Raw genomic sequence first — 20628 nt, forward strand, 5'->3', positions numbered from 1 at the left:
GAAAACTTTAGCCCAGAATACTTGGGCATTTCAACCATTCTAAAATTAAATTTGTTGCTATTATTGCTGTTGCAATGTAAACTATTTACTTTGATTTATGAAGTGTTTTCTAATAGGAATAAATAATTTCCTTTTCAAATATATAGAGGCAGCAAGATGTAGTAGAAAGCATGCGGGATTTGGAGTAAGAATACTGGGGTTCATATCCTAGCATTGCCATTGACTTCTTGTATGATCTTAGAATGAAAGAGAGAATAAGAAAGAGAAAGAGGAAGGGAAGGGAAAAGGAGAGAGAGAGAAAGAGAGAGAGAGAATGAGAATAAATGATCTGTTAAGGTCTCTTCAAGATCTAGACTATAATAATTTCAATTTAAGTTCATGCAAATATCTTTTGAATAAAAGGTGACATTTAAAAAGAAAATCTTTCCCTAAAAGTTTTCAAAGTTTTTTTTAGGAGTATTAATTGCATTGGCCATTCCTAAAAACTGAATGCAAGCCAATATTTGTCATAGGATCATAATTTACAATACATTGATTCACTTACATTATGGACCTCTTCTCAGATTAATGTAAATTAATAAAAATAAAATACGATACATAGAATTTCAAAGAAAACCAATTATATTGAAATAGTTATCAAATTATTTAAAACAAATGCATGTACCCTCTATTTCTAAAACTTCTTTATTAAATAATACAAATTATTAAATTTAAGTAAATTTCAGCTTTCATTTATAGTATAAATGTATTTATTAAGTATTCTTTGTATAAAGAGGACATTTCTCCTTTTTAAAACTTTTTTTGTTTTATTTTGACCAACATTTGCTATTTCTCCCCACTACAACTACCATCCCCCATTTGAATACAAAAAAAAAAAAAAAAAGGAAAGTAAGAAAGAAAAAAAAAAAAGATTGACTTCATAATAAATATACATAGCCTACCACGTGGGCCTCATACAGAAATGTATATCTCATTGGGCATTTTAATTTAATCATCTTTTTGGTAGATGATGGGTGACATTTCATATTCTGTCCTTTGAATTTGTGATTCTTAATTACATTTCTTAGAGTTCTAACGTTTTTCAAACTTTTATTTTTTTTATTATGTTGTCATTATATATCTTATTCTAGTTCTCATTTTTTTCTGAAGCAGTTCATAAAGATTTTTCCAATTTCATCTTAAATTTTCCAAGTGATTTTTAAAAATGGAATAATAATATTGCATTACTACAATTCGTTTATCTATTCCCCAATAGAAGGATAGTCCCTTAAGTTCTAATTTTTACCTTTTGTGAAAAGAGTGGCTATAAACAAATGAATATATACATGTATACACAAATATCATTCCCTTTCCTCTTTTTTTGATCTCTTTGAGGTATAGACCTAAATTATATATTATAGCAGGGCTAAAGGATATAAACAACTTAATAACTTTTGAAACATCATTCTGAATTGCTCTCCAGAAGGGTTGAATCAATTGATAGTTTTACTAGCAATATGCTTGTTTTCCTGTAGTCCCTTCAACATTTGACATTTCTTTCCTTTTGCCAACTCAGAAAGAACTTTTTGCAATATTAGAAGAAACTCATTCAATCCATACATTGTTATATTCAGGCCTGAAGTTAAAGCATAGTATCTGACTTAAGCAAATTAATAATTATTTTTTTGCAATAATACCACAGTTCTTAATTATATTCATTTTAATGCTTGGATTAAAGCATTGGCCCTCATAGGTTTCCTAGAACATAAAACCCCATTCATAAGAACCCATTCATTGCACTAGCATTTTAATGTTACCTTATTAAATTTTCATTTTGTGCACAGTGAATGTAAAGACTTTACTTGGAAGTTACGATCATTAGTAAGGAGGAGAAACATCTTTAGAATCCTAAAAGTGACTTTTCATATTCCAGTAAAAGAAACATTCATCTTTTCCTGTTCAGGGTGGACAGGGTTTAAGGAAGGTCATTAATGGTGATAAGTCACTGGTAAAATCTAATTATTATCATTCAAAGGAGCAGGGTGGAGTCCAGTGACCGTGAAAGAAAATTTGATATGAGGTTGATAGTCCTTTCATTCCTTGGATTCTTTCTTTTTTTTCAAGTTCTCTTTCTGAACTTGTAGTATATCTTGGCTTGAGAAGATATTTTCTTGTGAAAGCAGCATTTGCCTTGTTTAGAGTGGAGGTGGGGAAGAAATCTGAAGATTTGAGCAAAGGGGCACATCAAATGGAGCAGATAATCTGGCAACAATTAGATGAATGAGCTGTGACTGAGCTATTTATTTTTTGCTTCTCTGCTAAGGCCTTCATTAATCACCACTTTAACAGTAATAGCCATTTTGTGTTGTGTTTTAATATGTTATCCTTTTTTTTTTTTTTTTTTTTACTTGAACTTCCTTTCTATTTTGAGACCCTGTTTTTCATTAATATGGCCACAACTTTGCACATACAGCTTTGTGGCTTTTAATTTTAAGTAAAAGCTAAATCAGGTAAGGTTTAATACAATTGAATGCTATAGCAGTGCCAACAAATTCAGTTTATATCTGTCATTGTGTTCCTTTTAATGTCATCAACTGTGACTTCCAATAGCACTTTAAACCCAAATCATGATATTGTTAGCTTTGACTTTTGATTGAATAATCTATACCAAGATGATTAAGCACTTGGAAAAGTGAAAGATAAACAGTGAAATATTTTTTAAAAAATCATTGCTCTTCTTAATTTTGGGGGAAGTCTTTGAAGCATCAGTAGTTTTATTATTAAGTATCAAAGAAAAATGAGATGTTTATTTTACTTGATATGAAAAAAATTCTCTTTTCCCTCCTTTATAATCACTTATTCATCCATGCCTAGACTATAGTTCACTTTTGAGGTGTTTTCCACTTGACCTTTTCATTTTTATTTTTTCTTTGTTATCCGTTCATTTATTAAATTGAGTGAAAGTTCAAAAATTCAACAAGTATTTATTGAGTACCTATGTATGAGACTTTTCATTAGCTGCTTGAGATACAAGTGTAAAACTAATTAGTCTGTGCCTTCAAGGATCTTGTATTTAAATGGTTATAATGTGCACATATGTAAGTAAATAAATATGAACAAAATACTTTTAAGATAGTGAGAGGGCAAATGATGTAGAGGTTCCTAAATGGATTTGTGCCAGAGGTAGGTTGTACTTTGAAGGAAGTGAGGGATTCAGTAAAGCATAGGTGAAGAGTCCTAGAGGTGGAAGACCCATGGTACAAAGTCATAGAAGATAGAATATTGTCTGTGGAGAATAGCTATCAGCTTAACTATGATGTAGATGTCTCACAGGGAATGATCTTAAGTGTAATACTGGAAAAGTAAATGAGAGTTATATTATAGAGTGCTTCAAATGCTCGGCTGAGAATTTTGTATGGTAGTAGGAATCTGTCAGTGACTTTTGAAATGCAGCTGGCAGGGATCTGGGGATTTAGTGAGTAACTAAACATGATCAGTTCTATCATTTAGTAATATCCATTTGGCATATCTGTGAAGGATGGATTAGAATAATGTCAAGAAGACCAGTTAGGAGAGATATCGTTTTGGTGAGAAAGAAGAGTCATAACTAGCATTGAAGTTTTATGTGTGGTGAAAAGGCGTTGTTTGTGATTGATGTAAAAGCAGAAAAAACAAAAAAGGAAACTAAATAAAGATTGTGTTCTTTTTAATGTCATCAACTGTGACTTCTAATAGCACCTTAAACCCAAACCATGACATTGTTAGCTTTCACTTTTGATTGATAATCTATACCAGATGATTAAGCACTTGGAAAAGTGAAAGATAAACACTGAAAGATTAAAAAAAATCATTGTTCTTCTTAATTTGGGTATAAAATCAAAAGATATTTTGGTCATAAGTCTGACAACCTGGCTGACTGGAAGATTGGTGATGCTATGAATAGAAATGAGAAAATTTGAAAATGGAATGGGTTTTGGGGAAAATATATTGTTATTCTTTGGATGTATGGTTGAGATGCTTTGAAAACATCCAGATAGAGATTCCCAGTTAATTATATAAGAATGAAGTTCAAGAAAGAGATTATGACTTGGATATGTAGGTTTCAAGTTCACATCTGCAAAGAAAATGATAATTTAAACCATGGGAGTTGATTAGCTTCCCAAAGAAAAGAGAGCTAAAGACAGAACCTTGAGGAATGACTATAATTAATGTGTGGAAAGAGGATGATGTTTCAGTTTGGAGCCTAAGAAGGAGTAATTAGATAGGTAGGAGGAAAACCAAGATAGATCAGTGTTCCAGAAACTCAAGGAAAAATATTTTACAAGGAGTGATTAATAATGTCAAAAACTGCAGATAGGTAAAAAATGATGAGGACTGGGGCAGCAGAGTGGGGATGAAGGAGTGGAGGTGGAGGAGAGGCTTTTGGAATTACCCAGCTATGAAATCATTCTTCATCTTGGATAGAACAGTTTCAGATAAGTAGTAGAGTCAAAAGCATAGTTTCAGGGAATTGAGAAGTGATTGGGAGGTGTGGAAATGGATGCCACAAATAAATAAAACATTCACAGGATGATTGTGCTGGAAGGGACCACAGAGGTCATCTGGGCTTCTTTGTCGTTTCACTAGTAAGTAAACTGAAGCAAAGAGGAGATAAGGAGCTTGACCAGAGCTCAGTCAGCTGATAAATGGTAGAGCCAATACAGGAAGTAAGGTTTCCTGAATCTGCTGTAAGGCTTTCTATACATTGTCTCTCTAAGAGGCTCATAATATTTTCAAGGCTGTATCCTCCTTATTAGTTGTTTAGAACCTGATGAGAAAGATTAAAATAATTTTGTAATGGCAATAATTTAAGACCTGCATGGCATGCTCAATTTAGAGAATGTCCTCATTATTTTATTTAGAAAAAACTCATAATAAAGCAATTTTTTTTTATTTCCTGAAAATAGATAATTACAAAAAAATCTACAAATAAAATGGTCAAAGAAAATTTGTAGATCTTCAATATATATCCTATAGGATTCTTTTGCTATAGAAAAATTGCTTCAACTAGAAAATAATATTTCAAGATGAGACTACTTCTTGTTTGGTTGTTTTTCTCCCCTTCCCCAGTACTTCAATTCTCATTTGAAATGGTTAATAGAAAAGATGGGCCAACCTTGGAGCCAGAAAAACCTAAGTTCAAGGCCTATGCTTAATATATAGTAGCAACGTGACAATGTAGCAAAGCCTCTAAATTGCCAGTGCCCAGAATTTTTCTCTGACTAGATTTTAGACAAGTTGTTTATCTATATGAAATCTGCATCAGTGAATAGTTTTCATACTAAAAGTTTACTATACTGTTGAAATCACAGGTTTAGATTAAAAACAAAAGATTACTATTGTTTCAGAAAAGCTAAATAATGTTAGAAAATGTATGTGCAGGCTCTGTTTGCTGATTGGAGTATCTTTGTTGAATTTTCCTATTTCTTATTTTTTCCTACTAATTTATTCTATAGGTATTATACAAGACACTATGCTAGATATCATGAAGGAGGAACATGAATGAATAAGATGCAGGAAATCACTTATGGATGGTTAAGAACATCTAAGTGGCACCGTTAATGGAACACTGGACCTGAAATCAGAAAGATCTGAGTTTAAATCTGATCTCAGAAATTTACCCGATGAATGGCCCTGGGCAAAGCACTTAACCTCTACCACAATTTCCTCAACTGTAAAACTGAGGATAACAATGATACCTTCCAGTGTTATTAGATATCAAATAAGATCATATTTATAAAGAACTTAATTTGCTGTGTGACATATAGCTCTATATAAATATAAACTATTATTATTTTGTCTGGGAATATTTCATGGTGACAAAATAATCCCTGAAAAATGGGCATTATTTCAACAGGCATAGTATAAAGTGGAGTGGGAAAAAAGAGAGAAAGGGAATTTTCAGCAGAGAGATGGCAGAGAGCAAAGGTACAAAGTCTGAAAAATGCCATGTCTGTTTGGAGAATGTGAAATAAGGATAAATGGTAAAATGGAACTATATTACATAAGACCCCAAAACTTAATGCCAAGAATTCAAACTTTATTATTTGATTGAGGAATGATTAAAAGTTTTGAGAAAGATAAAGCCATCATTCATTGATTTAACAACTACTTATTAAATACTCTATGTGCAAAGAATTACTGAGAATTTTGCATTTATGAAATTAAAATTTGCCAGAAGTCAGATTATAGTGTGGAAGTCCAGATAAATAGTACAGAGTATGCTTTCAAAAATTTTTGATAGTAGATGAATAACATCAGGTTAATTAAAGAAGGTTTCTGTTTCTTTGTTTGTTTTTGTTTTGTTTTGGCATGTAGTCTGTCAGTAAACCTGCCACCAGGCACTTTACTGAGCTCTGATGATAAAAAGAAAGGGAATGTTAGTTTCTAATTTCTAGGCACTCCCATTCTAATGAGGGAGACAGTGAGCAAACAACTATGTACAAACAAGATATTTATGGGATAAATTGGAGCTAGTCAATAGAAGATTGTACCAGGATTAATGTGGGTTAAGAAAGACTTCTCAGAGAAGGTGGAGTTTGGTTGGAGAATGAAAGAAGCCAGAGAGTGAACAAGGTGGAGATGAGTAGGGGGAGCATCACATCATGCAGAACATCTAATGTAAAGACATGGAGAATGGAGATAGAATATCATCTGTGACAAATAGAGAGACCAGGCTGGCTGGCTCGGAGGTTATGAGAGTGGGAGTAATGCTTTTTAAAGCTAGGGAGATACACTGGGGTCAAGAAGTACAGGATTGTTAAAAGCTAAACAAAAGAGTTTAAATATTTATTTGAAAGGCAATAGGGAGTTCCTCAAGTTGGTTAAATAAGGAAGTCAAAGAATCAGATCTCTGGGCAGTCCTATGTGGAATGGATAGGAGAGAAGAGAATGCATTCTTAGATAAACCAATGACTGACTATTCTTTGTGGGGCTGTCTTGACACCCTCCTGAACAGCTACTTTAAAGTCTGGATTTGAAAAAGTCATGGAAACTGAACTCCAGATCTGTACTTAGCATAGCTCATAGTCCATGTGATGAGTTTTAGGTTTTGGAGTTCCCTTTTGTCAGGAAATGAAATGATGAGTTCTAGATTTAGGGAACCAAAATGAGATTAAGGTTTCTGGTGATCAGGTAGTTAAATGGTATGGTCTAGTGGCAGATTGGGGATTCAGGGAACCAAATGGAGAGGTTTGGCTCCCTTACACTCCCTGGGACTCGGAGCAAGGATAGGGAGTTTTGAGGAACCCCCTTCAGGCAGAACAGATTCTCTATAAAGGAATTTATAGAGCCAAAAACCTAGATTGGTAAAAAAAAAAAAAAAAAAAAAAGGTTTATTATAGGCATTGGGAAGTTTCTAGTAGAGAAATCTTGACAGAGAAGCATAGAGAAATCCAGACAGGCATAAAGTCTCATTAGGGAAATAGGTGAGGATAAAGAGAGAGTAACACTGGAAGAGAATATTATTCCAGTGGGAAGAGGTTTCCTTGGCATAGCATGGCATAGCATGACATGTCAACATCTCTGCAAGGAGTTGGTCCAAGTTGGCTCTTTTTATCTACCAGCTAAGTTTCAGCTTGGGCTGGAATTTGAATAGAATTGAACGAGTCTCTTTAATTCTATAGGGTTAGAATTCTTCAGCTCAGGACTGAACTAACCCACCTAGATAAACCACTTTATCTGATTCTCTGGGGGGGGGGGGGGGGGGGAGGGGTCTCTCACTGAGGGAGAGTTGAAGGAGATTTTGTCCTTCAAGGAGTTTTAGAGTTTCAGAGTCCCTTCTTCACATGTGCTGGATCTGAATTGACTGAATTTGTTATTAGTCTCCCAACCTCAAGCCTCTCTCTCCAATCTATCTTCCAAAAGTCATCAGAATTATTTTCCTGGAAGCATGAGTCTGACCATGTCATTCAGCCTTCTCAGTAAACTTCAGAGACTTCTTGTTGCCTTAAACAAGCAATATAAAAAGCATCAAATGTAAAATCTTTTGTTTGCCATTTAATGCTCTTTATGTCCTAGTCCTTTCCTACCTTTCCAGCCTCTGATCTTTCCTCCCAATCACATACTTAAGTATCTCACTTATTTGGTTTGCTTTCTTTTCTTTGCACGGGTGTGACCAGGCTGCACTGTGCCTAGAATGTTTTCTTTCTTCTCCTTCAAATAGAAAAATCCCCGAGCTTCTTTCAAAATTCATTAAAACAACAACAAAAACACTTAGCTTGGAGACCTTTCCTAGGCTTCTCAGCTTCTAGAGCCTTCCCCCATAAGGTTACATTCCATCTAATTTGTATGGATCTTCCATTTAGCAATTTAACCGCATGTTGTCTTCTCTACTGAATTGTAAGCTTCTTGAATAAAGGGACAACTTTTGCTTTTTGTTTTTTTAATTTTATTTTGTTTTTGTTTGGTTGTTTTTTGTATCTCTGGCATTTAGCAGGATGCCTGATATAAAACAAGGCTTTAATTGTTTATTGTTTGATTGATGTTTCTTATCCAACAGCTATGCAGATCGGCTTTGGCCTTTTTCATGACTCCTTAGCTAGGAGTCATGGTAATAGGGCTGAAAAAGAATGCTTTGGTCCCCCATGCTTGAGCTTTGGCCATAACCATCTCAATCTTAGTTTCCTTTTTTTGTAAAATGGGAATATATTAATGCTCGGCCATAATGTTATTGTGAGAAAGTGCATTGTAGACCTTGAATAGTTACAAACATGTGAATTAATATCATCATTGCATCTGTAATTTAAACTGGTCCTGATGTTGCACATTTCAATTCAACTTCACCTAACATTTATTAAGTACCTTGTATATGCAAAATACCAGATTAGGAGAGGAGTAGCCTAAGACAAAAACAAAAATAGTTCTTATCTTTGAGAAATTTGTTTTTTATTGAAGAGATTAAAAATAAAAAGGGAGAAGTAAATGCTAGATGATTTGAATCCTGAGAGAACTATTGTCAGCTCATTAGAAATGGCTTGCAGTAGGAGATATTGCTGACTTTTTTTTTTTTTTTTTTTTGGTCAGTGTAGTTGAATCAGGGGAAATTTCTCAACATTGGCAGAAAAAACAACTTAGGGGATGGTGTTTGAGTTGTGTTATCTTCTTGATTGGATAGTCAAAGGACTGCATGTTTTATTAACTGATCTGTTCTGTGATAGAGACCCATTTAGTTTTTAAAATTGTGAATATTGAACATTTTATCTTTAGTAAAACTTCACTTAAAATTAAATTAGAATAAATCTAATTTGGGATTAAATTAATTTAAAAGTAATTTAATTAAAAAATTAAATTAATTCCTTCCCCTGGTAGTTGGATGCCTTCCCCCCTTCCTCAATTGGCTTTAAATAACCTAACAAAAGCCAGTTTGTTCTGTCATATATAGTCCCCATTTAACTAAAATATTAAAAACTTATGTATACAACAAAATCCTTAATTTCTGTTTTTTCATAGGGATGACAGTAAGTTCTAACAAAGATGGTTCAGGAACCATAGTTCGAAGTATCATCCATGGTGGAGCTATCAGTCGTGATGGTCGAATTGGTGTAGGGGATTGTATTTTATCCATTAATGAAGAATCTACCACCAATCTAACTAGTGCCCAGGCAAGAGCCATGTTAAGGAGACATTCTCTCATTGGATCTGACATAAAGTAAGTAATAGTTGGAAAGAGTTTTGAAAAAAAAATTAAAAACAGAAAGGCCTATATGACTTGAAAAATTAGAGGATTTGAAATCAGTAAAATTTTGTGCTTTTCAATTTTCTTTGAGTTATCTTCAATCAATATAACATTTATTAAATAGTCATAACCTAGTAAATTGTATGGTTTAAATGTTCTGTCATGTTTTTATACAGTCTTTTCTCCTTAAATACCCAGTACATCACATTGAGTTTTATTAAAAAAAAAAAAAAAAAAAAATCCTTGTTAACTATTGCATTCCTTACATTATTTCTCTTTTTTTTTTTACTTCACAACACTAGCTATTTATAATTAAACACTGCTGTTTTTTTGTTTAACTTTAGCTGTACTTTGAGGATATGTAGCCCAGGCCTTTTCTACCCCTCAACCTGTCACTATGAAACATTGGAAGTCTTGGTGACTGGGCCCTTGATAAATTCCACAAGTGAGGAGTCCCTTAAGAAAAAAAACAACAAAAAAACAAAAAACAAAACAAAACAAAACAAAACAAAAAAAAAAACAACTGGATTGAGTTTTAGGACACCCATGGATGTAGATGCTGAAGGAAGTTTCAGAGCTAGACACCATGATCAGAGAGTCTCCAAAACAGACCTGGAAGAATCTTCCTATCTCCCAATGTAATCTCTCTAGTTTACCCTTGTCTAATCCTATTCTGCCTCTGGCATAACCTTTTTGATTTTAGTAAGTCATATAAAACAGAATGAAGCAAACAAAAACACCTCCAGCCTTATTTTCCTTCTCTATCAAACAAAGGGGTTCAATTAGATAAGCTGTGATGTACTTTTTAGATTTATATTCCTAAATAATAAGTACCCTTAGAGGACAAATTGTTAATTTTTTTAGCTTCACTAAATCTGCCAAATGATGTGTACTTATAAAGTACTGAGCCTGATTCCTTAAGCCACATCCAAATCAGTCTTTTTTGTTTTATAGCCACAAATTGCTAAGGGCATCAGCTTGTTTTCTTTCATTAAAGGCAACCTTGCTTAGTTGTGATGACAAGGGGCCTTTGAGTCAGAAGATCTGAGTTTGAACCCCATTTTTTCTAGTTGCTACCTCTTTCAAGTCACCTTTCTTTATGTCTTGGCTTCCTTATTCTTATTGCTGAGAATCCTCTGATCCTAGACATTGAGAGCATTTTTTATTCCTGTATAGGGAATATAATAGTGCCAGATCTGATGTTCATAAGCACCCAAGCATGATGTTCATCTGGAACTGGAGTTAGGATTACTTTGTGTAACTGTTTTTTTTGCACTGCACATTATTTTACTTACATGCATTTTATATTACTGGTTCTCCTACAAAGAAAGTATTTGAATTTTCACAAAGAAAAGCCACAATTGCAATCTGGTTTTCATTCTCCTTTCAATAAAAAGCAGAAATATATCTTAAGACTTTTTTTTTTTAGTTGACTCTGCTGGTTACATATAAAAAAGATATTATTACTGTTATACAACCTCATCTTTTTCCTAACTTTGTTAATGGTTTAATATTTGCATGTTTTGATTCATGCTCAATTTAAAAATCAGATCATGTAACTTTAATAATCTTAACCACTATTTAAATACAATTGAAAAATTATAAATGTTATCTAATTATGTACATAATGGAAAAATAATGTCTTATTTTCAGTGTCTTTTATACTATCATTTATTTCTCTTCAAAAAATAAAGTGGGATATAAAGGGATAAAAAAGCCACTTTTTGGAAAATATTAATTTGTACAGCTTACCTCTGGCATGGATTATGGATAATGTGATGGCTTGAGTCTTTTCTTTTGCTATTTTATGACAAGTTGTTTTTGTTTGTTTGTTTGTTTTGGGTTATTGGAGCTAATATAGATCACTTTTCCTTTTCCTGAGATATTTGAATTAGAGTGCAATACCTGCTATCCTCCGTGTTCTACTATATTGCACTATTGGTAAACATTTATGTGAATAGAACCCTTGTGAATATAATTTGGAATGACAGACCTCAGTTCCTATTGATAGCTTAAAGAATGGAGGTAAATTCCATAGTTTCATCACAAATGAAATTGCTGCTCTTCTTTGTTATCTCTTCCTTCAATTTCTTACCAGAATTTGTTGATTTAATGTTTAAAATAGCTTTACTCTGACTGTCAAAAATACCTAAAGAAAACATCTGACACATAACTGCCAAAAAATAAAGAAGAAATTTGCTAATCTTATTGGGGGGGAGGAATGAATAATCATATATTGATTACCACTAAGTCTTACTTCAGATGGCTATAAAATTTGCCTCACTGGGCAAAGAATACAAAGCAGGTAGGATATTTTATACATTGTAACCCATATTAGAATTGGTGCTAAGAAAAAATTCCAGAAAACCAAAAAGAAAACAAGAACAACATTCATCCATTTTGTCAGCTATCACAAGTCTTGGGGAAAGAGGGAATTTATACTTAGTGTTCTTTCATACCACCTGCCTTGGATCATTTCCTCATATTCTACCCTACAGGAGCAAAAACTTCACCTTTGGATTACTGACATGTCAATTTTGGATTAAATTTCCAACTATTGAGAGCTCAGAGTAGGTTTTCTTCCTACAAAGGAGGAAAATTTTTTGAGATGTTGGTTTTTTGTTGTGTTATGGATAACTTGTTCAAAGGAGATCTAAAAAAATTCATCCCTTGAAACAAAATATAAAGGTGCTTGGTTTTAGGAAATGCCGTGTTTGTTGAGAAAATTCTTGGGTATTCTTCAAAGTCACAATACATGGCAACAGTGTGTGAGTGTGTGTGTGTGTGTGTGTGTGTGTGTGTGTATGTGTAAAGAGAAATAGAATTTGAGTTTTAAGAGTACAAGAACAGCCAGTTTAAGTTCCAGGTTTCATTATTTTCTAGGAAAAACCAGATGTGTAGCCTCACCAGAATGCATTCTGTTTCACTTCTCACTCCACCTTGCCAGGATCCCTTATATTTCTGTAATAATAGCCAGGGTTTTGTGCTTAGCAGCAGCTGCTAGTAACATCTGCCAGATAATTACTGAGCTGAATCAGAATTCACCTGCCTTAACCTAAAGTGTGGGATGAATTCCTGATCAAGGAATAAAAGATTGATTGCAGTTACATTTTTCCATGCTTGTTAATAATCACTGCTATAGACACCAGTAAAGAGCAGATGCTTTCCGGGGGAGGTGTAGATGGGAGGGAGGTAGAAAGAGGGGGGAGGAACAGGAGCACACACTTTTAACTACATATGTATGCATCTCACATTCAGCACAAGACACTGACATTTGTTAACACCATTGTAAAAAGATGCTGCATCGTATGCTTCACATTCTAGATCTTCTCCAGCACCTGCTGATGATCAGGCCCCCTTTTATGTGTGAGTATTGGCGATTCAAAAGCTCATTATTGCTATATGTTGCAATTTGTCTGTGAAACCATATCATGCTTTTATAACATCCAAAAGCAGGGATGCATCCAGATATAGATTCAGCATATACATTTCAGCTTTTTTACTTATTCAAATTTAAGCATAAATTCCAGCAGGGCTGGAAAATGGTTGCTGCATTTTCAGATTGATAATTGTTTACCCATTTAAAAACTGTATTTTCTAAACATTGAGTTTTCAAGATTGTTTCTATAAAGATAATCCTACATATGGGTTCTAGCACAGTATCTGGATTGATCTCCATGTTACATTTTCTACGGCACTAATGCTGTTATTGGTGTTTTTGTTTTTTCGCCTTTTCATGTGTTACTGAAGATTAGTTTATTTTTAAGTGTATATATATATTTTTAACACTGGCTGTCAAATCAGTTGTCTTCAATGTGTTCCATATGTGGTGCATAACACAGTTTCAGTTTTCTTTGTTGTTGGTTTAGAAGTTATTTTGTGTGATAATATGGCTAAGTGTGTGTTGGGTGCCCTTGTTGCACTATATGTACCCTTGTGTTTTGGTGTGCTGGTATTGCTGATTCTCTTCTTGTCCTGTGAATAAATACTTATGAAATTGCCTTTTCCTCCTCAGATTCTTTCTAGCATGCATCTCTAGAGAGCTTTTAATAGGTCAATAGAGGAAAATGAGAAAAGGATCTAGAACAAAGCTCTTTACATAACACTTGTATGGATGTTTAGCATCTCATACATAAACTGAGAATGTTTCCTTGGGTATTGTTGTCTCTCCATTGGGTTCTCATATTCTTTCCTCATTTCTTTCCTAGATTTTTCTTTACAATTTCTTTATTGTAATTTGAAAATTGACAAAAGTTTTAGAACTGTTACCTATCTCATATAGACTCTTTAGGCCTTTAGTTTAAGTACTCATTTCCCTTATATTTCCTGGACTCTTTCTGGCATTCACTTATTCACTTACTTGTTCGTTCAACAAACATACCATAATGAGGGAGTAAGGATAAAGTCAGCCTCTGTTAAACTAGCTGTGTAGTTTTGAGTATATAACTAAACTCTTGATGGCCTAGTCACATCTGTTAGATTCTAACTTTGAATTTCAAATGTCTTCTGCAAACATGCAATCACTGGTTTAACTAACTCTTTTCCCCCACCAAAGATGTTCAGGAATAAGGTGGGGAAGAAATATGTAATGCATTGTGCTAGATTTTGAGGAAGATGGATAAAACAGAAACTCTGCTTTTGGATTTACAATTCAGATTTTTATTATTTCTGCTAAAGAGTTTCTTATAGCTTCATAAAATACGTTTGTGAGGCTAGAGTTCTAGCTCTTCATTAGTATTTTTAAAATTAGATGAATTTAGTGGTTAATGTAAGAATCCATGGTTTTGCTAAGCACGTGGAATGAAAGGGGACACAGCCCAGAGTTGATTGCAGAATAGGAGCTGGGACATCCATGAAAAGTTCTGAGGAATTAGATCAAGTTTGAGAAATGATCCAGCACTCCTTCTATTGTACTCTGTACCTTTACTTTTTTGCTTTAATCTCTGCCTCTATAATAACTTCTCCACTCATTTTAGTCCCTTGTATTTTATCAATCTTAATATATTGTAGTACTACATAGCCTGGCCTTTATATTTACACTTGTTGGGCTCCTCATTTGGATCTCAGGAATGTATTGCACTCTCCTTGTTGTCATTTGTCTCACATATGTCATGCCTTCTTAAAGTTCCATAAGACAATTAATTGGCATCCCAGGGTCAAACAGCTATCAAATTTGGGTCCAGGATTTTTAGGTCTCCTGAATTCTTGGTTGAAACTAAATCTAATAAATTTTGTTTTCTCTTCCATGGCCTAATGTATGTCATCTGGCAATAATCTATACAAAGGAAGTGGTTACATAAGGTTGATATATCTTAGAATAACAATAAACCCACATAGCACCTTAGTGCTTTGAGACAGAATGCTAATTAACATGACCTAGTGATGGGTATTGAAGGGTGAAAGGGAATAGAGTCCCCCATATAAAACTATATAACTTCTTCAATTGATAAATTGTGTCACTTGAGTGGTTTTCATTTTATGTACCATAGAAAGATAATCCTCAGTCTTGCCAGAAAATACTGAATTTTCATGTAAATATCACCCTCATGTTGATTTTGTAGGTATTTTTCACATTATTTATAATCTCTGTATCATGCAGTTGTTGGTCCATAAGTACACTTTAGTTACATGAATACACAGACTTGATCTCATTTAATATATTTAACTTGCCACATTACTCATTGATCTATAGCTCAAGTTCCAACTGGGGAGCCAAAAGTATGGTACGCTAAGTAACATAATGGGGCAAAACCTAAATACTTTGCCCACAGTGGGATACTGAACAATCCATACAGCAGTTGGAAGCAATACCAGCACAGTGCGGTAGTTATTCCTGGAACATTTAGTGATTGAAAAAATGAATGTTTATATTGTAAATGGCAAGTTAACTTTCCCGAAATATCAGTAGAGGAAGCTTGTGAAGATGAAGAGATTTTTGACATAATTTAAACAGTTTGATGCCGTATTTCAGAGTTTGAGACTCACACCATTTGATAGGGTTTTTATGAGATCCTTCACAGTGCTTGCTTAATTGAAGTGACTGGTTTACATATCCAAAAGGCATAAAAGTCAACTTGGATAGGCAAGGCCAGTGCAGTGTACTGTTAAATTTGATGTGTCCTGGAACCTGGACAAATTAGAAGAGTTTGAAGCTTTTCATAGCTTTTCTTATTTCCAATACAAAGAAATCATTGTAAGGAATAATTTCCTTACAATGGGAATCTCCAAAAATTTCAATATCTACTACTGTCATAGTTTCCTGTGAACTTTCAGTGGAAAGATGTGACTGCTTATGTCCCTGCAAAACAACATGAGCTTATATTAAGGAAATTACATTCTATCAGAGAAAGGACATGTGTATAGATAGGTACAGATAATTAAATAAAAGATGTTTTAGACTAGAAAGACTCTAGTAGTTTTGTGGATCAAGAAAAGTTTCATGTAGAAAATGGTGCTAGAATTGAATCTTGAATTATTCTAAGGATTATATGGAGCCAAGGTGAAGTATAATATAAGACATTCTAGGTACAGCCTATTCTAGAGTTAGTCTATGCAAAAAAAAAAAAAAAATGAAGGGTAGTATTTGAAACAGTAAGAAGGCCAGTTTGACTAGAACTTAAAGTACATGAAGAAAAGTAATGTATAATAACTCTAGAAATGACAATGGGGCCCAGATTGGGAATTGACTTAAATGTCAACAGAGGAGTTGATATTTGATCTTAAATTAATCACTGTACTATATTAATAAAGATTTGCAGTTTCATATACAATCAACCTTTTTGTTATACTATTATGGAAATGCTTATTTTACTCCATAAAGTAAAAATAAAATAAAAATAAAAAAGAATAACATAGTTGGACCTGTACTTTAGAAAAATCATTTTGTTGTCTGTGTGGAAGATAGAATAGAGAGGGGCAAGATGAAACAGGGAAACTCAATTAGGAGGATATAGTACAGATGAGAGGTTTTGAGGACCTGAACTGAGGTCATTGAAGACAACTTGAAAAATGTTGTGGAGGTAGAAATAGTAAGATTTGGAACTAATTGGATATGTGGGATGAGGGAGAGTGAGGGAGCACTATGTGGATACAAATTTAGGTGATACTATTCACAGAAATAGAATAGTTTGGTAGAAGAGTGAATTTTGAAAAAAAATATATAATCAATTGTCTTTTGGAAATGATGAGATACTTACAGAACATCTAATTAAAAGTGTGCAATAGATAGTTGGTGACATATGACTGTATATGAAGAAGAAAGTCTAGGCTTGGGTGCAAAGATCCAAGAGTCATTGGTTGGATTTGATTATTAAAACCTTGGGAGCTAGTGATTAAAGAGTCCTGAATGAGAATAGGAGGCCAAGGAAAGAGCACTGGGGTATAACAACTATTTGGGAGCATGATGTAGATAATAAACCATCAAAAGGAACCTGAGATGTAGTCAGATAAATGGGAGAACAAATAAAATCCCAGATGAGGTGCAAAATGAGGAGGAGATAGTGTTCAGAATTGTCAATTGATGAAAAAAGATTAAGAAATATGAAAATTGATTTTAAAAAAAGCTTTAATATTTGCCAAGTAAAAGGTTATTGGATAAATCACATTAAATTGGATGATATATGCTACATTTATGCCAATATGATACATGTAGAATGTGATAAGGGTAAGAAAAGAGCCAGATAAAATGCAGTATGTAAATCTGAGGAGAGACAAATTGTTCAAGGAAGGCTTACTAAAAAAAGATCAAGGTACAGTTTTTAATAGGCAGAAATGAGGAAAGAATACATCTAAATCATGGGAAATAGCATTTAAAAAATGTTTAATTACATATAATACTTAGATTTCAGAGGCTTTATTTAACTTCCTAATTTGGTTTACTTTTGTATGTTATACTTTTTTTTTTTTAGCAATTTGTGCTGAAAAGGATGCTAAACTTTTGTATGAACATGACTAATAAGAATGGTAACATTGCATTTTTGCTGTTTTGGAAGGTTCTAATTTTTTTCTTCATCATTAAGCTGATCTTTGATACCTCTTTATTTTGACGTGATTTCTTATTTTTTAGGGTTACCTATGTGCCTGCAGAACTTTTGGAAGAGTACAGAGCAAATTTAGGACATCAGTCTGAAGAAACAATGTCTCTTGATGTGTTTTCATCTTATAATGCTAGGTAATTGAAATATTCTTCATTAACCACAACAAAAAGAGAGTTTATTAAAACTGAAAGACCATGGTTGAACTCAACATTTTGCTTATGAAATAGGAAGAATACGATTATGAGAAGTCATAGACTGAAATGAAGGATCAGGGATAGAAAAGGATGATTTCCACTCATGTCTATGCTAAACTATTTCTCAACTAGCATTCAAGTCTTAGAGTTTACTTATGCGTGAGGGACAGGGCTAGAAGCAGGAGTACTTTTACATTTACCAGATGTGAGCAACTATTCTAAAATTTGCTTCTTTAATCTTCAGTTAGGTTCTTAGAACTCTGTAAACTTTTGTTTGGTCACTTTAGGTGGTGCAATGAATAGAGTAACAGTTCTGAAGTAAGGAAGATTAAGTTTTTAAGTTCAAATCTGGCTTCAGACACTTACCTGGGCAAGCCACTTAATATTTTTTTTTTGCCTTGGTTTTCTTATTTATAAAATGATCTGAAGAAGGAAATGGCAAACCATGCCAGTGTCTTTGTCAAGAAAATCCCAACCTGAGTTGTAAAGGGTTGAACACAATTGGACAACTTTTGTGTTATACCATGACAGTGAGATTTCCAAACTGCATCAAAATCATTATTTTCAAAGATCCTTATACTAAGTAAATATTTAGTCTAGAAAATAGAGAAAAATAAGAAAAATACAATATGAACTCAAAAAGTGCCAGCAATAAAAAATATATTTTAATAGCTTTGTTGGATGGTACTCTAAGGTAAAACCTATTTGCTACTAAAAAAAATAGAATGTTTAATGAGGATTGCTCATAGAATGCTTTTTTTTCTCCCCCATAAATTCTTTCCTTTTTATGTCAGAATATTAAATAAGGTGTTTAGAAAAATACTACATTGTAGGTCAATTTATTTCTAATTACAAATGTCATAGAGAATAAAAGATTTATGGATTCTTTAATTAACTGAATAGTTTAGCTCAATATAATATTCTGCCCTAAAGTTTTGCAGTGATATTCTACCTACAAGGAATACAGAAGCATTTTTAATTATGTAAATTTTTCAAATTGAAAATAACCTTATTTAAAATTTATTTATACATTAACATTTAAAAAAGTATAATTTCATTAAATATCTAGAAGAATCAAAACCACTTCTACAATTATTTCCTGAATTCCAAATCTGGGAAAAATTACTCTGAAACTTTATAATACTACATGATGAATAAAAAGAAAATCCAAATAGTTATTTTCTATAAGATTAATACTTCAGAATAGCCTAGGCAATTTTTCCTTTTACAAAACTTTGTTTCACTTTATGTTTCAGAACGCTAGTTATTTTTGTTTTCTATATAAAAGTCTTTATATAAGTTGAATACTATTAGAGTATCATCAGTTATTTAAATGATTGATTCTGATAATGTCCTTTTAAAGACCCAGAGAATATTAGAGATTGAAAGGTATTTTTTTAAAAAACCATCTAGGCCAGGGATTTTTCAAACTTTTGTGTGTTTAGTTCCCATAAACAGTCAGGTGAAGTCTAGAGACCTCTCTTTCAGGATGATTTTTTAAAATATCTTAAATAAAATATAGGATTAGAAAGGAATACAGTTATCATAATATGCATTTAAAAAAAAATCAGGTCCATAGACTCCAAATTAAGGACTCCTGGTTATATCCAACCTATTAGATGATAGATCAAAGAGGAGAATTAAACCCAAAGTTACTTTCCCAGGTACTATAAGTATTAAATGGCAGGCTGAATTTTTTTTTATATTAATCCAGTATTTTCACTGTACCATGTTATTGGTACAACATCATTTTATTCTTCATTGGCTTATTTGAACATCAGCATATGGGAAAGCTCAGTGCACCTGCAGAAATGGAACAAATTTAAGTTTAGACTGTCTTTCAGTAGGTCCAGCTACTGTAAATAATCCCTTGACATATGCCATTTAATTAGGCTTTAAATGTAATTTTAAAATGACATAGGCAATGTTTTCTCTTTAGGGGAAAAAAAAAAATGTGTTCCCTTCTTGGTATCTATTATAACTTAGTTCCAATCAGAGATCCAGATATGTTTTGTTATATCGTCAGTGTTTGGTAAAAGCAAAATTGCAGCAGACATGGAAAAGGGGAAAATCCAAATACATACAGCCTGTATTCTAATAAACTTCCTATGTAAGGAAGTGTAGCATGTGTCTGGTAACTCCAGATGGGCCACAGCTGTACCATAAGCATCTTCTGTTTTTTTCTTATAGTTAAAGGAAAAAAACACTTGCTTTTAAAACTCTTGCTAATTTTTTTTCAAAGAAGTTTTGTTGAATCAACCCATGGGAAAAATTAACTTGAGACTACTGATTTATAGATAATAAGCTACTTGAGGACAGGAAGTGTGCTTTGCATATTCTTGTATTTCCACCTCTTAAAGTACCAAGTATGCTTTTGGAAAACCTTAAATAAATATTTGCCAAATAAATGAATGAAATAATATTTTTTTCTTTAAAACCCAAGTGATATTTTTCTTATTGCAGTAGAAGAGAAATAGATTTTTTTTGCAGGATTCACATTTGTTCTTCAAGCAAGGGTTTTTAGCCTTTGGTGCATCATGAATATGATTGGTGGTGTAATGAAAACTATGACACAGAATAATTGCAATAAATTTTATTGAAATACAACTACAAAAAGTTTTTAAAGCAAAGAAGTTTACAGACTCAGAATAAGAGCTCTGGATTTATAGATATATTCTCTATCTTTTGATTAAACTCATTGTAA

At 33.0% G+C, this 20628-nt stretch overlaps 1 protein-coding gene across 1 annotated transcript in view; it reads left to right on the forward strand.

Moving 5' to 3' along the window:
• MPDZ (multiple PDZ domain crumbs cell polarity complex component) overlaps window positions 1–20628 on the forward strand; it is a 215033-nt gene that overhangs the window by 121111 nt on the left and 73294 nt on the right. The window contains exons 22-23 of the mRNA XM_051970827.1: window positions 9469–9667; window positions 17760–17864. Coding sequence (XP_051826787.1) covers window positions 9469–9667; window positions 17760–17864 — 304 coding nt within the window. The remainder of the gene's footprint in view (window positions 1–9468; window positions 9668–17759; window positions 17865–20628) is intronic.

The sequence above is a fragment of the Antechinus flavipes genome, chromosome 1 (genome assembly GCF_016432865.1).
Source record: "Antechinus flavipes isolate AdamAnt ecotype Samford, QLD, Australia chromosome 1, AdamAnt_v2, whole genome shotgun sequence".
Lineage (NCBI taxonomy): Eukaryota > Metazoa > Chordata > Mammalia > Dasyuromorphia > Dasyuridae > Antechinus > Antechinus flavipes.